Source organism: Oryzias latipes, chromosome 17, assembly GCF_002234675.1.
Source record: "Oryzias latipes chromosome 17, ASM223467v1".
NCBI lineage: Eukaryota > Metazoa > Chordata > Actinopteri > Beloniformes > Adrianichthyidae > Oryzias > Oryzias latipes.
Genome location: NC_019875.2, coordinates 22,175,944 through 22,195,764, shown reverse-complemented (window position 1 = coordinate 22,195,764; position 19,821 = coordinate 22,175,944). Strand labels below are relative to the sequence as shown.

Here is a 19,821-nt window from a genome sequence, read left to right as displayed (position 1 = left end):
TTATGTGTTTAACTCTACACCAAAGCGGAAAAAAAACAACCTAAAGTATAACTTAAATTATTATAAAAATTATTACTTCATGGTAGCAGAGATTATTATTTTGTCTGCTCTTGGTCAGGGATGTGATTTAAAGATGCCATATGCAAATGAACAGCTGTCTCTTTGAGATAGAGGGCTTCAGTGGCTCAAATTGTCATGATAAGGAACTCTACATGATAAGAAGTCAGGAACCCCACATTTTACGCAGACGACGAAATTTAGAAAGCAGTTTTCCTGATTTGTGACTTTTACACACAAAAGAAAATCAAAAGCATGTTTGTGGTTTTTATTGGAAAGAGAAACAAGGAGCTTCGAAGAGTTCCGGTGTTAGCAGGCGATACCATCGTCTAGTAAAAAGGTGTGCAATTAAATCACTAAATATAATAAAACAAAACCTCTCACTTTGACAGAGGGACATTTTGGTAGATGGTAATGCATGTGGAGGACTTGTTAATGTTCTTGGAAAGAACTGCAGAGGTAGAATACAACAATCTAAAGTGACAAATATTCACTAGAGCATTTTATATTTACAGCTACTCTCTATTTACTAATGCTTAATAATATAATGTAGGTTATGTAGTTTATTTGTGGGTAATTGGAGGCAGATGCGTGAAAACAATCCAAGACAGTTCTTGGTATGAAAGATATAAAGTGATTATCAGGTCAATTCTGTGATTTGCATTGGTCCATTTATGAGACAGGTATGAATGTCACGGTGAATACATACTGAGTAAAAAATAATATACGCTCACTGGCCTGGTGCCCTCAGAACTGCCTCAGTCATTCGTGGCATAGATTCAGCAAGGTACTGGAAGCATTCCTCAGAGAGTTTGGTCCACATTGAAATAATGGGATCACGCAATTGTAGCACATTTGTCGGCTGCATGTCCATGATGTCAATCTGCATGAATGCAATGAGTTGATGACATGTGATGGCGCATTTTACACTGTGGTCATAAAGGGATGGACATGGTAAGCAACAAAACTCAGGTAGGCTATGGCATTGTATTGATGCTCAACTGGTACTCAGGGACCCAAAGTGTGCCAAGAAAATATCCCCCAGGCCATTACACCACCACCACCACCACCACCCTGAACTGTTGACACAAGGCAGGATGCTTCCATATTGTTGACGCCAAATTCTGACCCTACCATCCGAATCTTGCATCAGAAATGGAGACTCATCAGACCAGACAACGTTGTTCCAATTCTCTTTTGTCCAATTTTGATGAATCTTTGTGAGTTGTAGCCTCAGTTTCCTGTTCTTAGCTGACAGAAGTGGTCTTCTGCTGCTGTAGCCCATCAGCCTCAAGGTTAGACGTGTTGTGCGTCCAGAGATGTTCTTCCGCAGACCTCGGTTGTAACAAGTGGTTATTTTGAGTTCCTGTTGTCTTTCTATCAGCTAGAACCAGTCTGGCCAATCTTTTCTGACCTCTGGCATCAACAAGGTATTTCTGCCCACAGAACTGTCTCTCGCTGGATTTTTTTCTTTTTCAGACCATTCTCTGTAAACCCCAGAGATGGTTGTGGGTGAAAATCCCAGTAGATCAGCAGTTTCTGAAATACTCTGACCAGTCCGTCTGGCACCAACAACCATGCCACGTTCAAAGTCACCTCAATCACCTTTCTTCTCTATTCTGATGCTTGGTTTGAACTGTAGCAGATCGTCTTGACCATGTCGACATGCCTACATGCATTTAGGTGCTGCCATTTGATTGGCTGATTAGAAATTTGGGCTAACAAGCACTTGGACAGGTGTGCCTAATAAAGTAGCCAGTGAGTGAATATTCTTTAGTAATCATTTGAAATATACTGTTATAGAAAAAGTAATATATTAAAATAATCTTTTAACCCTTGTGCTATCTTAGATGACCCCACCCTTACATTGACGTGTTTTTCCTACCATGACAAAGGTGGATAATTATAGTGACTTACCAGTAATCAAATGACATATTCTGGGTTGAATTAGGTGAGAATTGGTTTTTGACTTTGGCTCCATCTTGTGGAAGAAAATAGAACAGACACAAAAAAAGAACCAAGCTGCTCGATGTGCTGTATATCCAATCATCCTGCTTTTAATACAAATTCCAAGGTACAATATCTACATCTATGGTCTGAAAGGAAAGAACAAGTACATAAGTGAGGGGGATGGCATCATCAGAGCTGGCCCTCAACACATTTCATAGTAGGTTACGAGTGTGCTTGTTATATTTCTCTTGACACAATAATCATTAGAAAACAAAGGAATAACATATTTCATATATGTCAAACATCGTCAAGACTTCTGGACCACACATAGAGTTCATAAGAGAATAATTTCAAATTCAAACGATATCTTTCTCAGGGTGTGCAACGTGTGTAGCTAGGCAACTCTCACCTAATTTGGTCAAAAATACACTTGCTACCATGTGCCTTTAAGCAAACTAAACATCCACGGTTTGTCAGAAGTTTTCCACTGATAAGCCGGCGCTATATATCTATAACATCTCTGATGCTTTTTAAACTTTTCCCCCTGGGACCATGCCTCTGCTTCCATGATCCCCTTGCTGTGTGTCATGTAGATTGAGGGTATCAAAAGGGGCTCACTGATAACTTAAACTGCCTCTAATGTACATCTCTAGCTAACTAATCAGACATCAGTAATCAGTATCAAATAGCACCCTGCACAGAGGGTATACTTCATCAGAACAAAGCAAATAATAAAAAAAAGCACCAAAACGGACCATTATAAAAGAAACTGTGACAATATTGTCCTTCAACGTTGGCTCATCAAAGAAAAACGGTACAATATTGTATTGGTCATGACTATTGGACATCCCAAATAAATGTAAAAAAATAACAAAAAGAATAACAAATGTATCTGAAACTGATACAAAACAAAAATGACAGAGTGAACGATAACAATAAGGCTTTTTTGCGACATTGAGTACTACATCACATCCAACCCCTACATTATATTTGTGTGACATATGTAACCGTACTGTAAAGAACTCCAATGAGAAGACTGTATGTACAAAAAACAGTGAGTTTGCCCAACATTTCAGACACACTGTGCTGTTTATTCATTACACGGGACCAGTTATGATAACACATCAGGTTGTGATAGAGCAGATCTGTTGAAGTTAAAATGCAGATGGAGTAAAAAAAACAAAAAGATAAAACTAAGATTAGTGCGAGCACTAATTAATCTTTAATTTCCTTAATTATGAAAACAAACATGGTGAACTTAAATACAAAGCAATGCAGTTCAAGTAGGGAGACTTCTGAGGAGAAAACAAAACAAAAATAAAGATTAGATAAAAAAGCTTAGTACACAATACATAAACATGAAGCAGCATGTTAAAAAAATCCACATAAGGCAACAAAATACCTTAAAAACGTGAAAAAAAAGAAGAAAACTGAGACATAAACTAACTTGAGCTCAGTTCTTTCGTCGTCTTGTTCAATAAGCCACTGCTTGAGTGACACGGGGGATTGACATCAAAAAAGGAGCAGAGCCGGAGCATGAACAACAACAATAGCAGGTAGCAAGCAGGCATTGTTAAGTGGCAAATGCACTGGACTACAAATCCCAGCCCAGTTAAAGATACCGAGGGTTTTAATTGCTGTTCTGAGAGCAAGACCAGGGGCAGAAGACTGACCGTTTTATATTTTTTTTTTCCTCCAGAGCGATATGACTTCATGTTATGACAAAAGGAGCCATGTCTCCTTATAGGCCACAGTTCATGTTCGCGCTGCATGGTTTCTCTTGGCACTGTGCATGGAGTAAATGAGCATCCACATGCTTCTTCTGCAGTCCTCAGGGTGATGAGGCCAGACCCAAGCTCCTGCTCATGCAGAATCCGGTCATGTGCTTCAGACTGTTGTCAGAACTACCTGTGGTGGCAGTAGATGTCTCGCAAACAGACTCACAGATACATAGAAATGTTCACTTTGTAACTCCTTTAGAACATTAAACCAATAGATACAAAGTTGAAGATAAAAAGCCCATTTAGGGTGCAGCAAATATCCAGGCTTGTGTTTTTTTTTCCTCAAATCTTTTTGTATTTTATTATACACACAGAGTATCATAACTCCTGTTCAAAAGCCATTTGTATGTTACTGGTTCATATTGGAGATAGCTGACCACAACACACATGTATTATATGTCCTTCACACTGGAACACTGAGGTAAGTATATGGATTACACATGAATATTCTCCACACCCAGCAGAGAAACTACTGATGGGCATTCTTCTTGTTGTTGGTGAAAAATTGGTCTTTAAATCTGGACTCTGCAAAAGGTTCAACGTTATGCCAGACTGGCCTTTCCTCTCTGTTCATGTGTTGGGTTGTTTTCGTGGACGTCAAAGGGAACGATGGATGGACGGTTGTCTCTGCTCTTATGTTGCATAGTGGTCAAAGCTACCCAGATATTCCAGAGCAGCCTGGTAGCAGAACTGATACTCATCCTGATGAGAGAAAAAAGATAAATGAGACTTTTCACATGCTGAAATAAACCTACAGTCGGTGAAAAAAAAAAGATTTCTTAAATTTTGTCGTTTTACTGTAGAGTTATTCCAACTGTGCATATTCTCCTTTTGGCGTCTTTAATTTATTTCAAACAATAATAAAAACAACAACGGACAAATCAATAAAAACAATCAGCTATTCAGTCAAGCAGTCCTTTTTAGTCACAGAGAAAAAAAAGAGTATTTGGGGGAAAAAAGCATCTTTCCTTTTCCTCCTGTTTTGCTTTGAAAAGTTTTCCCCTTTCGTCTTACTTTGCTTCACTTTTTATTTAGCTTTTTCTCATTACCTCATTCCTTTGTGCAACTTGTTGTCTGTTTTCCCATCAGCCCTAGAGGGCATGTACATCATCCTTTCTCTCCCTCTTGCTTGTTCTGTTTTTGCAGCTTGTTTACTGGTCTTATATTCCTCCGGTACCTGTCTGTGTTTTGCATAATCTTTCTAAGCCGTTATACTCCATGCTATGGGTTTGACAACGATTCGAATCATTTCATCATTTGTGGTTGCTGTTATGATTTATAGTAAGTATTGGTCCATTTTGAAGGATTCGATTCACTGACCTAAATTTGATTAAAAATGTTTGGATTCATTTTGCTTCCCCTCTTCAGTCAAACAAATCAGTGACATCCACATGCCTCTGCACTGTTTACCTCCGTCTGCACCATGGCTGGTCTTTGTGTCCGCAGCATTTTGACAGTTTGGAAGATGTCCACTGCTCCTTCATAACGCATCCTCTCCAGGACAATGCTCAGAGTGATGAAGACACCCGTCCGCCCCACACCGGCGCTGCAGGCATCAGCACAGTCGACAGTGAGTGTAAGGTTACATTAAAGCATGGACGTCATGAGGCGCACACATGAAAGCAGCTTGTCACCTGCAGTGAACTGTTATCGGTCCATCCTGGCCGAACTGCTCCTTGGTCTTGTGAACTTGGCCGATGAAGTCGATGAAACCCTCCCCGGATTTTGGCACCCCTTGTTCTGGCCAATCGGTGAACTGGAACTGACGCACCGTCCTCGACTGGCCATCCTAAACAGATGCATGGCAATAATGAGGTCATATAATAAAAGACATGATTTAAAATGGTTATTCTTGTTATTTCAATGTGTAGAAAATTTGGTTGATGTTTCTTTTTATATTTAAAGAACTGTTTGCTTCCTCTTGTGCATTAAAAGAAAGGACCGTTTTTCTTCTTCTAACGATTGGTGTTATCTGACCCCGGATCAGTGGCTGTGGTTAACTTAAAGTTGTAACGTCAGTACATCTGCTACTGTCAGCCTCTCTGAAGGCAATTACATCTTTTCTCTTCTGCTCAGCCTTTCTGACTCCTCTTTAATGGAGATCAATAAGGCATCTGTCGATGTGGCATCACTGCAGGACAGGCTTAACTAGAGTTATCTATGACTGGCACATGGATGTGCTGGAGTGTGTGTGCGCACAGCTGCACACGCGTGTTGTGACAATCTGGAGACGGCACGGTTGAATGAAGAGCCTATTTGTCAAACGTGCCGATCTGTGGCAACACCCTACAGGTCTATAAGGGTTGCTTTGCACTGCTGGCCTCTATAGACAGGAAACGAAAAGTCTTATGTTTCAGAAAACAAGGATGGCTGTTGACATACAGATGGCAAGAACTCACCCTAGCATCTGTAACTTTGAACTCTCTGAGGATGTACTGAGGCATGTTGTACTCCGCCATCGGGTCGACGACAAAGTACTGATACCTGGCCGAGCGCTCAGCAGGCCAGTACTGATGACACTTTTCCTGAAGAGCAAAACCCAATCAGAAAACACTCCAAATGTGTGCTTGGTGTGACACTTTCTGTGAACATTGCTCTGTCCTACCCGTCCCATTTCTCTCAGCTTAGTCAGCATGACCACTATGGTGGAGTTGTGTTCCCACAGCATCCTCCAGAAGTCCTCCGTGGTCTCAGCCAGAGGACCCTGCGTGGCGATGTAGCCTCGCTGTTGCCTGAACACATAAACAGTCAGGGTTCAGCTCCTTCGTTCCTTCATCTTCAGTCAGAAAACGGGGTCAGGCTCGAGGCAAGAACAGGAACAGTCAAAACACGTGGGTTCAACCGCTGCGTGCAGCTGAATCATCAGAAAGTCCCCAGCATCTTCAGTGAGACGAAGAGACACAAACGGAGCGAATGTGTACACAGGAATGACGGATCTGACTGCTTCAAGGGGAGGAGACGGATGAAACGAGGAAAGAGAGGACAGAGGGGTCAGGTCAGATTACCGTTTGCAGAAAAACATACCTGTATCCATCTATGTAACTGGCATTGATGTAGTCAGAGCCCTCCAGACCTCGGATAGGCTGTAGGCAGACGCGGGTGGTTTCATAGGGCATTATGTTCACCAGTCTGTTCTTGAATTTGTTGCAGGGCAGGTTGGCTGTGACAAACCGGGATGTGTGGGCTTTGGTGTTTGCCAGGCGCTGGAATATAAAAAAAAGGAAAGAAAAGGCAGCCAAGAATGCATCATCTGTCCAATTGAATTATGTAAAAAAATAAACAGATATTAGGACACTGACCTGCTATCAGTGTACATCACGTGAGTATAAAGAAAAATTGCAGTCATATCTAATTTTTTATATAGTGTAAACAATGTTTTTTAACCCTGTAAAGCCCACTACATCATAGAATTGACAGAACATTTTTGGAATAAAGATGTTTTTTAAACCCTTTAATGAAATTTCACAAAACATTTTCGTAATATCCTTACAGTAGATAGTATCAATTATGATTTGTTGAGGGATTTGGTAAGTTTTTCTTCCCAACTGTTAGTTTAAGATGCTAAAATATTGACCCACTGTCTTAAATTTCATCCACACATTTTAAACATTGCAACGGTTTTATAAAGAATTAATTAATCATAAATGATTCATATAAAAAAAAAGGAAAAAGAAAAACAATAGATGAGTTTTTCTAACCAAAAAGTTTTAATAACTAATAAAAAAACTTTTTCCTCCAAAAGTGTTTTTGAGATTTCATGTGAAACTAATTTTGAAATACTGTTGAATGAAGCAGCAAAAACAACAGAAAAGAACAATAATACTTATAACCAAGAACTTGGATAAATGTTTTCTTTTTGCTACCTGATAAAAAAGGACCTAAGGAATAAATAAAATAGCATTTATTTCATTTTTTAAGTAAAATTCCTTTCTATATTTGAACATTTCTTTGTATCAGAAAATTCTAAAATCCTTTCATTTAGGATAAAATCCATGTATTATTTCCTCCTATGTTCTTCCCTACCTTAAACTCCAGCTCCATGCCTGGGACATGCTCTCCAGGCTCCACCTTGGACAGCTTCTGCATGTAGGAGTACAGACTCCGCGCCGCCACCTCGGTGATCCCGCAGGCCACGGCCTCCAGCAGGGCCTCATGGATGAAGCTGTACTGGTCTTCTGTTTGCACCATGTAGTTTCTTTGCGAGCGCATCAGCGTCACGTGACCGTAGATGTCCACGGTGCGCTCTTGTCGAATGCGCTCCAGCATGGCATCAATGACGATAAAGCAGCCGGTGCGACCAACACCAGCACTGAAGGGAGGGGGGGGCAATGAATGACTTTACATTTTGAAAGAAAATGCCTCTGATGATTCATTTTGAGATGAACCATTATCAATAATATACTTTAACAATAAAAGGCCAACTTGAAGATTTAAAATTGTCCCAAGTTTGATACGTCATTGTATGAATGTATAACTTGATTGTAATGTTTTTGTGTACTATTCTTATTTGATTGCTTGAAATAAACCATTTCAAATCAAACCAAAATCAAATCAAAATGAAACTGAAATAGAACTGGGCTCATCTTACACTACATTTGTTGCCAGAGTATACTTAGAGCTGCTCAGAAGACAGACCTCGATGTTTGTTTACCTGCAGTGAGCAATGATGGGTCCAGCATCCGGAGGGTTGCAGGCTTTGACCCTGCGGAGGAAGTTGAGAAAGGGGGTAGGATACTCTGGCACCCCGTGGTCAGGCCAGGCCGTAAACTGGAACTGACGCACCTCTCTCCTCTCACTGTTTCCGTTCTAAAAGGAAATAAAGGAGCAAAAAAATAAAAAAACAAAAAAACAACAGAATTTACTAAAGCTGTCACTGTGCTTGCATGAGTATTATTAGAACTCATTATTAGGGCAGTTTGTTCAGGTCCTTGGAATTTTGGGCTATAAACTGAGGTCCCATTCTGATCCTCTTCTGATTTTTTCTAAAAGTGTTCCCAGTTGTATTTTGATTATGATAATGTTGTTTTAGCAAAAATCAAAAAAGCATCATTTTCTAACAATAAAAGGCCAATATGTGTCCTCCATCATCAGAAAAATCCCACAAGAACATGTTAAAACCACCAAAAGCATAGTTTTCATTGGAGTGATTATTTAACCACTTTATCATATATCCTCCCACAGGTTTCCTTTTAAAAGATATTAAAAAAATATAAAAACAAATCAATTTAAAAAAAAAATCACTGATCCTAATTCAAGTTTAGTGTGGGGTTTCACTACTGCAACACTATATATAATTGAGTTTGATTCACAAATTCACAAAATTTTAATAAAATTAAAACAATTGATCAGTTTAAATGTTTAAAAGGTGGACTGTTCTATTTTAAAATGAGAAAATATTACAATAAAATGTAACTGAAAGCAGATTTTTGCCTGAAAAGTTCGTTTTTTTCTAGGAAAAATAAATTCATGAATCCGACGTCTCTAATATTTAACCTAACATGTATAAATTACACAGTATTTACATATTTAAAAAGCAAGTATTTTAACAGGCGTCAATAGAAACATAGTGAGGTGATGCTGCAAAGGGACCCTTCAGATGGCCTAATTTCTGTCTAAGTAGGCCAGTGAGACATGCCAGCCTGGCGGTCTGGGATGAGTTAGAGGAAACCACTCTGCTTCCAGCGGTGATCTGGTCTCTGACACAGCGAGGCTGGCCTGGATTGAGCCCCACACGGCGCCCAGACTATAAAATTACCCTCTGTGTGTCCACATACATTACTCGCTCTGGGATGGTTGAATTTCATGATTACTGCAGATGCACCTGGCTCCAAACTGGAAGCTCAAGGGATCAAAGACATTTTCAGAGGCAATAAGCTTAATAGAGGTGAGGGCAGAGCAGTGAGTCGCGCAGAGGATAAAGATTGAAGTGGAGGCTTGAAGAACAGCTTAATTTTTCACCTTATGCAGGGAAAAGGTGCGAACACAGAAAGTGGCGAGCTCCATTGTGTCCAGCAGTGTGACTTGGATCATGCCGTAGGTCTCTGTGCCGCGACTCGGCCAGTACTGATCACACTTTATCTATGAAAACAAATCCAAACCTTCAAATTAGTCAAGTTTTTGCTTGGTTCAGTTGCATTTCTCAACTATAAAAAGCAGATAAGTCTGAAAGTACTTAAGCGTGAACTCTAGAAGAGAACTATTGCAGATTTAGTTCAGTAGGCGAGGAGCTGCCTACTTACCCGGGACTTCTCCTCCAGTCGTGTCATCATGACGACTGAGGCCGTTCGCTGCTCCCACACCATCCTCCAGAAATCCCCGAATGTCTCAGACAGTGGTCCCTGGGTAGCGATGTAGGCATTTTGCTTTCTGTAGCCATCAATGAAGTTGGCATTGATGTAGTCACTTCCCAGGATGCCTGCAAAAACAGCCACATGTGAGGCTTTCGACAAATAAAATCCAGTCTGTGACATAAAAAATGAAGCTGCACGCATGACACCAAAGAAGATTTGTTTCTGGCAAGTGACAGGCTCCACGAGGCGGCAACAAAAGCAGGAATTTGTCGGTGTAAAAGCGTGAGATGCGGATCCAATCCGTTCTCCTTCTTTTACTGGAGAAGTCCTGGCTGCAGTTGAATGCTCTCCCTTCAGTTTCAGTGGATATTCAGGACTGGATGAAGCTTCTGGTCTCCTCCTCTACATTTTTCTTTACCTTCTGTCCTTTTCAGCGAACACTCACCTTCTATGGGCGACAGGATGACTCTGGTGTGGTCGTACGCTATCACATTTGCATAGCGATTCTTGGTTTTGTTAACCTCCAAGTTGGAGTGCTCCCAGGTGAACTGCTGACCAGGGTCGATTGACTGGAAAGGAGAAGCAAATGGACACATTAATATTGTGTAGTGGCATATCAAGTGGAGCATTTGAGGGTAATAGAAAGAGAGTGCTTTGTAATGTAGACAAGCTGCAGCAACAAATTTCAAGCCTGAATAAATCATGAAGGTGTAATTGGAACATAGATGAACAAAGTCTTAAAAACATTTGCTTTATGAGGTGGATGCTTAACAGGGTTAACATCACTAAACAATAAGGATGCTATCCATTCATGTATGCATATGGAAGGAAGATTTATTGCTCACCTCGTACTCTTGAGAAAGTCTCAAGTTGTCGTTGGCTTTCAGCAGCTCTATGTGCTCTGCCAGCTCGCCGATGGGGATGGGAGGGTGGCTCATCATTCCTGCAGGGTTGTACAAAGTCAGAACTTTAGCCAACCTAAATAAAACCACAGGTTGGTTTGACTCTTATGTAAAGATGCAGGGCTAATTAGAAAAGCAGACCACATCACATTTCATGAGGGAACACGGGGAGGCAGAAAAATCAATTTTCACCCACGTGCGAGGACAGGCGAGCCTGGTTTGTTTGGGAATTGTTTTTCTTTGATTAATGACTTTCTCAGCGATCAGAGGAGAAACAAAAATATACAGAAGTCTAATTAGGATTGCACACAAACACATAAAGGAAGCTACCTATGGGTCCTACACCATTTTCTTTCAGCAGCCGGAGGGGGGAAATGTAACGTTAAAGCAGCCGGATCTTCGTTTGAAGAGCAGCTGGTTCTGGCAGGGTTTAAATGACAAAAAGTTGAAACCAGAATGAGAATCAATATTTTTTGCTCTGGTATCTTAAAGTTCCACTCCAATCATCTTTTGATCTATTGTAAAAACGTTCCCCGTGGTCTTTTAATTATGAATATGCCATTTTTAGCCAAAAGTTGTGGAAAGCCCTCATCTCCCTTAACCTCTTTATTTGCACTCTCTCCCACTAGCTTACAGCCCCTAAACAATACCAGTACTACAAAAATGGTGAGCAACGTTGGAGCTATACAGCCATACAGTTTTGAGCCAGATGCCAGCTTGTATGAGAAAAACAAAGGCATGTATGGATCTATTGGTCTGTAAGTGAATGCATCTGAATAAAGCGAATCAGTCGCAATGTTCCAGGAAAGTATATTTTCTATGTAACAAATATGATCTTTTTCAAATGGCATTTTATCCTCTGCTCCTGATTCACAACAATTGAAATAAAGAAAAGCTCAGAAATGCAATTTTATTCTTAATTTTCTTTTTACGTGTCCTCCATCATCAGAAAAATGTCACAAATTCATGTTAAAAAACACAATTTTCCTTGGAGTAGGTCTTTAAATATCTGCAGTATTTCTTTTCAAGCTGTCTCAACCACTTTTCCATCACGACCATATTGACCTCTGACAGAATTTGCGGCTTTTCCAGGCAAAAGAATAACAACTGTGGAGCGTCTTAAAAGCACAAATCTCTAGGGAGAAGAGGAGGAGGAGGAGGAGGGAGTTTCAAGGTTCCTGCTGCACAAGAGAAAAAAAAAAAACATCTGATAAAAGAGAGGAGCCAAAGTCTGAGGGGAGGGGGGACGCTTTACTGGCTTCCAAAGAAGATGTAAAAATAGAAGACTTCCAGCCTTCATCGATTGAATACATGTAAAACTGTTTCTTTTTGACCTTTGTGTCTGTTGATGCTGATCTCCATGGTGACACTTCCTGTTACCTTTTTAAGTGACACACTGCAGAGAAGCAGCATCAAACAAAACTGCGGTTAGACTCGCAGCAGTATCTTAAGTGAAGCATTGGTAGCCTGTAGGCCACGCCCTGATCACTCAGGGAGCCTGTTTACTCATTCCCAACTTTTTTTGCACAGTAAGACATCAAATTCTCCGAACTTTCCCACGTGTGAACGCTCAGTTGCTGCCTGCAGTTTGCCGCCTGGCATGTGGAGTGTGGGCGAGCAGAGATGATGAGCTCTTGTCACACTCAGACATGACTCACCCCTGACGGTACTACCTGGGTGGCGTCCATTTTGATCTCTAAAAAAGTACTGGGAGCAGCCAGGTATGGGATCTCTGTGATGAGGACGGAGAACTTTTCAAGTCTAACCTATTTCCTTTTCCTTTTAAAATTAGCTGCATGAATATTTTATTTTCAAATGAACTAAGAAGAGCACTTTATCACAGAAATTCAAAGAGCATGCGCATTTATGTGCCTGTGCGGAAACACGCTTCATACCAGGAGTCTGGAAATTGATGCGTCTCATCGCCACGGGGTCGGTTGGATGATGGGCCATCATTTCTGCATTGCTCAAAAGGCTCTTGGTTCCGGGCTCAGAGTCCTTTCGCTTGCTGATCAGACAGTAACAAGACAAAAATGCAATTACCGCAGGCAGACAACCAGGACAGAAAACCACTGAAGTCTATTTGATTCGTGCAAAAAAATGCACTAACAGATATTCCATTTTAAGGCTCTGCACAAACCGTACTAACAACATGTATTTGGTAAGAGCTAAAAAGAACAGGGGCTTTGACATTGGTTAAATCTTACCTGTCAGGCTTGCTGCTTCCCATGAAACAAAAGGAAGGATACAAGCAGATTGTTAGAGAGGAAAATCAATAGTTTGCATTAGTATTCAAAAGCTTGGTAGCTTGCAGCACATAGCCCGGGCCTACAGCAGGGTCAGACCTCTTTGATGGCTGTCTGTAGGCAGAACAAACGTCCAAACTTGAGCAAATCTGACAGATTTCAAGCATTTGTGAGGGAAAAGAGCTGAACATTTAACATTTCCGTTTGCAGAATCATAAACAGGAGCAGCAAGCACAGATCAAGCAGAGGGTCAGAGAATGCACATGTACGTGTTACTGCACTGTGCCAAATCAGTGTTCAGCACTGTGTAAAGGTGTCAAACAGGATTAGCAATTTGAATATAGTGTCTTTTATTGAGTTTCACAGACTTACATTTATCAATTTGTCCTTTCATAAAAGGAAAAATTACTCATTGATGAGTGTTGATCAATATTAGCATAAAAGTTGGTTTAAAAGAGTAATTTTCAATATCAATCTCAACATTTCTTTGGAATTAGTGAATCACATCTAAACAAAATGGATAGTGCGTTTATATTTACTACAACATTTGCATGGAATTATAAACAATGATAATTAGGTAGAATTCAATATAGTGTAAGAGTGTGTCTGTAGGAAGTAGTGGGGAAGTTTGTAGAGGAGCAAAATATTGCCTCGAATAGTTTGAGAGTAATATTATAATACAAAGAAAACAATTACTGGTAGGTTAAAGGCGCACTGTGATTCTTTTTTGATCTATTTGAAAAGTGCTCACAGTGGTCTTTTAAATATCATTATAAAGTTTTTAGCCAGAATAAAAAAAAAAGATCAGAGCAGGAGGAGTTCATAAAAAATTTACCTATGAGTTGTGGGTGGGGTAAGCCTGCCCCCATTTCCCATCACCCATCTGTTTACACACTCTCCTGTTAGCTTACAGACCCTTACAACCCCAACCTAAGGTTACTGGTGCAACAAAAATGGTGAGCAGTATCAGAGCTTTTTAACTGTACAGGTTCGAGTCAGATACCAGCTCGAATGAGGAAAACAAAGATGTACATGGATCTATTAGTGTGCAGGTGGATGCATCAGAATGGAGTGGAGCAGGGAGCTTGTGGCTTGCTGTTGTTACTTTTACCTCACACCTACTCGCTTTTTGACCCATAGTAGAAACATTCTTAATTTTCCCCTTGGTCAGAGATAAATAAGTAGAAAATCATCACAATAAACTTTTAACATTCAGTTTACAAAATCCCAAGGATTATCATGGAAACTAAGCTTTTTGATGAGATCTGTGAATAAACTTGTGAGAATTTCATGCCAGTTTTTAGAGATCGAAAGTAAAAAAAAAAAGGATGAGTAAAACATATATGATGATGAAGATCATGTTAAACAAAATCTTCCTCTCAGCGTATCCTGAGTGAAGCGTCTCTGTCCTGACGGATAAACAGATTCTAAAGAGTTATAAACATCTCGTTCCAGAGAAGTCTGCAGCTATTCCTTCATGGAGTTTCCTTTGAAAAACCTTCAAGCAAATTCTTGTTTTTGTAAATCTTTCATTGTAGTCATCCAGTGTTTTCCTAATCAAGAAATACGGTTTGAGAAAAAACTGACCTTCAAGAGGATTTATGTCCCATTGGGACTGTTAGCAGATCCGCAGATGTTTTAAGAAGACCCCCAAGGGAGCTTTTATGGCCGTGGTGGAGCTTTTGAATACATTCCTTATTAGTGGACTCAGAGTTCTTCCTTAATATCCAATGTTTTACGAGATTAAACATGTCAGAAGGCATTGTAGCATGCTGCAACTGGAATTTCAAATCAACCCAATGTAAACTGCTGCTGCTGCTGCTGTCAAATTCTTATGCTTAATAATTTCCTTTAGGAACAAACATTATTTACTTTAACTTTTAGCAAAATTTGAAGCCTTTTTAAGTGTTATTTTTCCTGTTTTCATATTTATGTGAAACATTTTTGAAAAGTTTTGGTGTAGTATAAATTTGAAGACACAGACAGGGAATCTGAAATGCATCGGAAAACAAAACACAACTTGTTGACATTAAAAAAAAAAGAATAAAGCCAGTCTTATCCTCTTATCCTATGAGAATGAAAAGCGCTTTGGCATTTACTTGGAGCGATTAACACTCTGAGTCACTGCCATCGCTGTAAACTTGACATTTGCTTTTTATGAAGGTCATCCCACTTACTTTTTGTAGAGCAGGATGGCAATAACGATGCAGATGATGAAGACCACGGCCAGGACAGGACCCACCACCCAGATCAGCCCATCGCCGGCATCAAAAGGCTGGGGGTCGGAGTGCGGGGCAGTCACTTGGCTGGTGTAAGGGCTGGCCACGTACATTTTCTGCAGAAAACATCCAACACTGAACTTTATTTTGACTTTTTTGAGACAAAATGTTCAGAATTTCTTAAAAATAACAGTTCTCAGTTTGAGAAAATGATAAAATTTATTGCACCGATCTCTTCTAGTTCTCTTTTGCAGTGCAGTCTTTGAATCAGAGAAAAGGGTTGCAGAGGATTGCATTAGACTGAACAGATCTTGCTGTAATTGTGACCAGGGTGGCTTTATGTCCTGAGGTGACAACATCTTGTAAAAAGTATATACCAACACTTAGTAAAGCTAATGTTTTTGAGTCAATGTTTGCGCGACTCAACAGTATTGATCGCAATATATGTTGAGATCCTAAAGGAGGGGAAATACAGCTGATCGTGCTGGAAGGAAATAAAAGAGGAGCAGGTTGGCTTTCGTACCCCTGTTGTGGAGTTTAGCTCAGCCAGGATGAAGAAGACGTACTCCTGCCCCGGATCCAGCGCTTGGTTCTGAAAGCCTCCATAGTCCAGCTGGTCCCCCAGGGTGAAGAATGCTGGCAGGGTGGCAGGTGTGAAACGGGCCGTGATGTAAGCCCGCTTCAGATCCACCTGCTTCTGCTGCCTGGAATCCCTCTGCCTTTGACTGATGTCTTTCAACAGCTGAAGAGACAGTGAAGACATCAAGCAAGACGATACCTTAAAAACCCACGATTAATGTTTGAACAAGAATGATTTGAATGTATTATTCAGTTCTTGTTTCTGAGCTCATGCCTTAATGTAGGCAGATAGAGGTGTGATTTCTTACATCTTCCAGGTCCATTTCGTCTGGACTTTTCAGGTGTTTGATGACGCCTCGGGCTCGCCGTAGAGGAACCACCACAACGTACACATTTCTGCATAAAGAAAGAATGAAATGTCACGAGGCCAGAAGCCCTCATATGTTAATCTGCAGGATCTTGTCAGTCATGCGGTGCTATCATCCCCATTCTTAGTATGATCACATTACTTCAGCACAGCAAAGTCAGATTACTCTGATGGATGGTGACTGATAAGTATAAATACCGCCATGCCCTTATAAGAAAAGCATTACAGATAATAAAAGTCAGTTAGTAAATCTCACTTGACAGGAGTTCTGGTTTCCAACGACGGCAGAATTATAGTGATTGTTGTTTCAGTGTCACGAGTGTGGTCAATCTCAGGGCGGCGGATGGTGATCGGTGGGGATGTCTTAGCGGTGATGCGGTGGCGAAGGCCTCCCATGTTGCCTTCAGTAGAGGTGATTTTAAAGTCGTAGCTGGTGTCAGGCTGAAGGTTGGGAATGACTGCCTTTTTCAGACGAGCGTCCACCTCCATCTTCTGACGGTTGTACTCCACCTGAACAGACGGGAGGGTGTAAACAACAACAAGAAAAATGTCGGAAACATTTCAACTAAACATTTTGTCACTATGTAATAGTATATATTATTTCTGATGATAGACTAAATTAGTTATACTGTTTGTTTTTTAAAAACCTAATAACTCTAGTAAATTTTTAAATGAAACTTTATATTATTAGGTATATTTAACACAATAGAAAGGAAATCTCTTCACAACATACTAATCAACAGAAAGTAGAAAAATGAAAAAGAAAAGAAACAAAAATTCAGGTTTTTATACATTTTGCATTAAAACATGAGATGCTCATTTAACCAAAGTTATTCAGTTTAACTAAAATAATTAACAATAATGCAAAATAAAAATAAGCAAGGGATCAGATCCTAAGATAAAACAGACAAGGAGACCAGATTTATTTAGAGAAAGTTTTGTTTTCCAAATAAAAATGGTGCCGATCTTTGTTCTAAAATTGCATTTCCTATTATCAAATAGTTGCCTTTTAACAAAATTTTTTTTTATGTTTTAGATAGATTTGAATCACGCACCATGGATGAGAAGGAAGGAACATTGAAAAACAACTGATGTTTAATGTAAATAATGTTGACAGCAAAAGTGATATTCTGTCATCTGTGAGGTCAGAAATCGTTTTTCTCTGTTTTTAAAAGATGATTTTATTTTTAAAGCCTCAAAACTTATGTGTAAAAAGTGCTTCAGTGTATATATATATAAGCTGATAAATGAAGTTTTAAAAAAAAAGACTCCAAACAGTCAGAAACAGCTATTTTCTCTACAGACAATTGTTTTCTATTAAATCAGTAAAAAAGTATAGAAATATAAAAAAGTACTGTTTTAAGGGAAGAGTGGTTCCAAAAATAGTTCTTGTTTTTGTCTATTTACCAGCAAAAAGACTGGGCTCGGTCAAAACTCCACATCTAAGAGTCCGTAAGCCTTTTCTCTAAATCAAGTGTCAGTTAAAATTCTCCACAATAGAGTCTCCCTTTGTATATTTTTGCAATTGCTTCAAAGGAGCCAGTCTTTCATGTCTTCTTCTAAAATGACCTTAACATGAGGTTTTTTTCGGCTTTTCTAAAGATATTTAACAATTTTCCTTCTGCCCACAGGGACTGGTTTCTTTATTCTCCAAGTCATTTAAAGCTGACTTAATGAATCATTCAAGTGCAGAAAACTCAAAGAATAAAACAGAAAAATCCTCTAAAAAACGGTCACCTCCATAAAATGAACTGAAAATTAGGATTCTGCATGAAAATGGGAACTTTGAAAAGAACCATTGCCTAATCTCAGTTTAAAAGATTAAAATTAATTCTGGCTTTCTTGAAGTTAAAGCAAACAGAAAGGAGTTCAAACGGCTGCAGGTCACGACGTACAATGAAGCGGTACGGATTGCTGGTCTCTGGAAACTCCCAGGTGAGGAGAACGCTGGTCATTGTAGCCAGATTGACTGAAAAATTCCTTGGCACATCTGTGGGATGAAAACACAAACACAAACAAACAGAGCTCGAGTTAATGGAAGCAAAGAGTTTGATTCAAATCTGCAAAGCTGGTGCTCTCCCAGTGCTAACCTGCAAAAGTGGAGAAGAGTGTTACTTGGGGAAAGACTCATGACAGTTAGGAGGATGGGGAAGTGATGGGGAGAGTGGATGGCAACATTAATAAGAATATGTAACAGACAGGTTGGCTGCAGGAATGTGACATGCCACACTGTCAGTTTGTGTTTGCTCTACTCTAAGTCCAGCCTGTCAGCTGAGGCTTTGGAAAAGGTGGCAGTGAAGGTCTACCAAGAAAACAAAAACCCAAACCAAACAAATGACCGAACTAAACTTACCTGCAGATTCAGCTTCAGGTGCCAGTTTTATACTTCAAATAGACTGAGCACCTACCTCCTCTGAAGATCATTTGCAGTCCCTTTGTTTACCAGGGGGTTTGTGCTAAGCAGTGCTCTCGAAGCAAACCTGTTTCCACTGGTGGTGAAGGGGAAGTGATGGAGGTATACGTGAGTGAGTGGAGGAGAGTTGGGGGAGGAGTTCCTTTGAGCTTTGCATTTCTCCATCTCTCTGGGTTGATCTGCTGGGAGGCAGACCTGTAAGAGCTGGCCCAGACTTTGTTTATTTTTGTGATTTGGGGTGAACTCCAGAAAAAAACAAGGCATGTGAAGCGGAATCAGTGCTTGGGAGTAGAAAAAGGGCGCTCAGGCCTGAGGCCCGCCCTACCTGTTTCAAAGGCCAGAGTGAGGCACACTAGAGGAGGGCTGAAGGGGCCCGGCCCTGCCTTGTTGTGGGCTCGGATTCGCACCTCATAGGCTGTGCTGTGATTGAGGCCCAGGATGGTGTAGCTGGACTCACTTGCTGGCAGTGTGATCAGCCATGGAGGAACAGATGGGTCGGGTATGGCAGAGGGGACTGGGCCAGAAGAAGGTTTGGGGGGTGGAGCCATTCTGTATGCTATGGTATATTGGGTAATGACACCATTGCGCTCTTCTGAGGCTGGAGGCAGCCAGGAGAGCTGGAGGGAGCAGCAAGTAGCATTAACAAATTCGATTATTTTGGGGTTTCCCACAGGTGGGAACATGGGGATTGTTAATTCCTTCCTGGCAGCATCTCCATATCCTGCTCGGCTCCGTGCGGAGAGGACAAAGACGTAGGAGGAGCCTGGAGAGAGGTCTCCTGCGGTGAAGTTTCTCTCACGATGAGAGAACTCCACGGTGGCGTTTAAAGAAGCATTTTTCGGGCCAAACTGTAGGCGGTAGCCCTGGATTTCCACAAGCACCCTCTGGCCATCAGAGCCCGTCTCCGAGCAGTCCAGTGGAGGGGCCCACCTCACCACCGCAGATGAACCCGAACCTGGGAGTACCCAGAGGGAGGGGGAGCCTGGCACTGAGAACGACAGTGGAAAATGAGTTGCA

General features: G+C 40.6%; 1 protein-coding gene across 10 annotated transcripts in view; it reads right to left on the bottom strand.

Moving 5' to 3' along the window:
• Positions 1-2,089: 2,089 nt before the first annotated feature.
• The window catches only part of LOC101169564 (receptor-type tyrosine-protein phosphatase S), a 62,624-nt gene continuing 44,892 nt past the window's right edge, over positions 2,090-19,821 (bottom strand). For 4 of the 10 annotated variants that reach the window (XM_020711000.2, XM_020711002.2, XM_020710999.2 and 1 more), the window contains 20 exons: positions 19,130-19,792; positions 18,287-18,381; positions 16,648-16,901; positions 16,333-16,420; positions 15,969-16,187; positions 15,404-15,561; positions 13,188-13,202; positions 12,876-12,988; positions 10,924-11,021; positions 10,524-10,647; positions 10,028-10,203; positions 9,747-9,866; positions 8,440-8,594; positions 7,812-8,097; positions 6,813-6,991; positions 6,394-6,520; positions 6,188-6,313; positions 5,423-5,577; positions 5,199-5,334; positions 2,090-4,490 (listed from right to left, as the gene is read on the bottom strand). In XM_020711000.2, coding sequence (XP_020566659.1) covers positions 4,422-4,490; positions 5,199-5,334; positions 5,423-5,577; positions 6,188-6,313; positions 6,394-6,520; positions 6,813-6,991; positions 7,812-8,097; positions 8,440-8,594; positions 9,747-9,866; positions 10,028-10,203; positions 10,524-10,647; positions 10,924-11,021; positions 12,876-12,988; positions 13,188-13,202; positions 15,404-15,561; positions 15,969-16,187; positions 16,333-16,420; positions 16,648-16,901; positions 18,287-18,381; positions 19,130-19,792 — 3,356 coding nt within the window. In that variant the 3' untranslated portion in view covers positions 2,090-4,421. The remainder of the gene's footprint in view (positions 4,491-5,198; positions 5,335-5,422; positions 5,578-6,187; positions 6,314-6,393; positions 6,521-6,812; positions 6,992-7,811; positions 8,098-8,439; positions 8,595-9,746; positions 9,867-10,027; positions 10,204-10,523; positions 10,648-10,923; positions 11,022-12,875; positions 12,989-13,187; positions 13,203-15,403; positions 15,562-15,968; positions 16,188-16,332; positions 16,421-16,647; positions 16,902-18,286; positions 18,382-19,129; positions 19,793-19,821) is intronic. The other 6 variants (XM_020711004.2, XM_020711005.2, XM_011486681.3 and 3 more) reach the window with 5 other exon arrangements.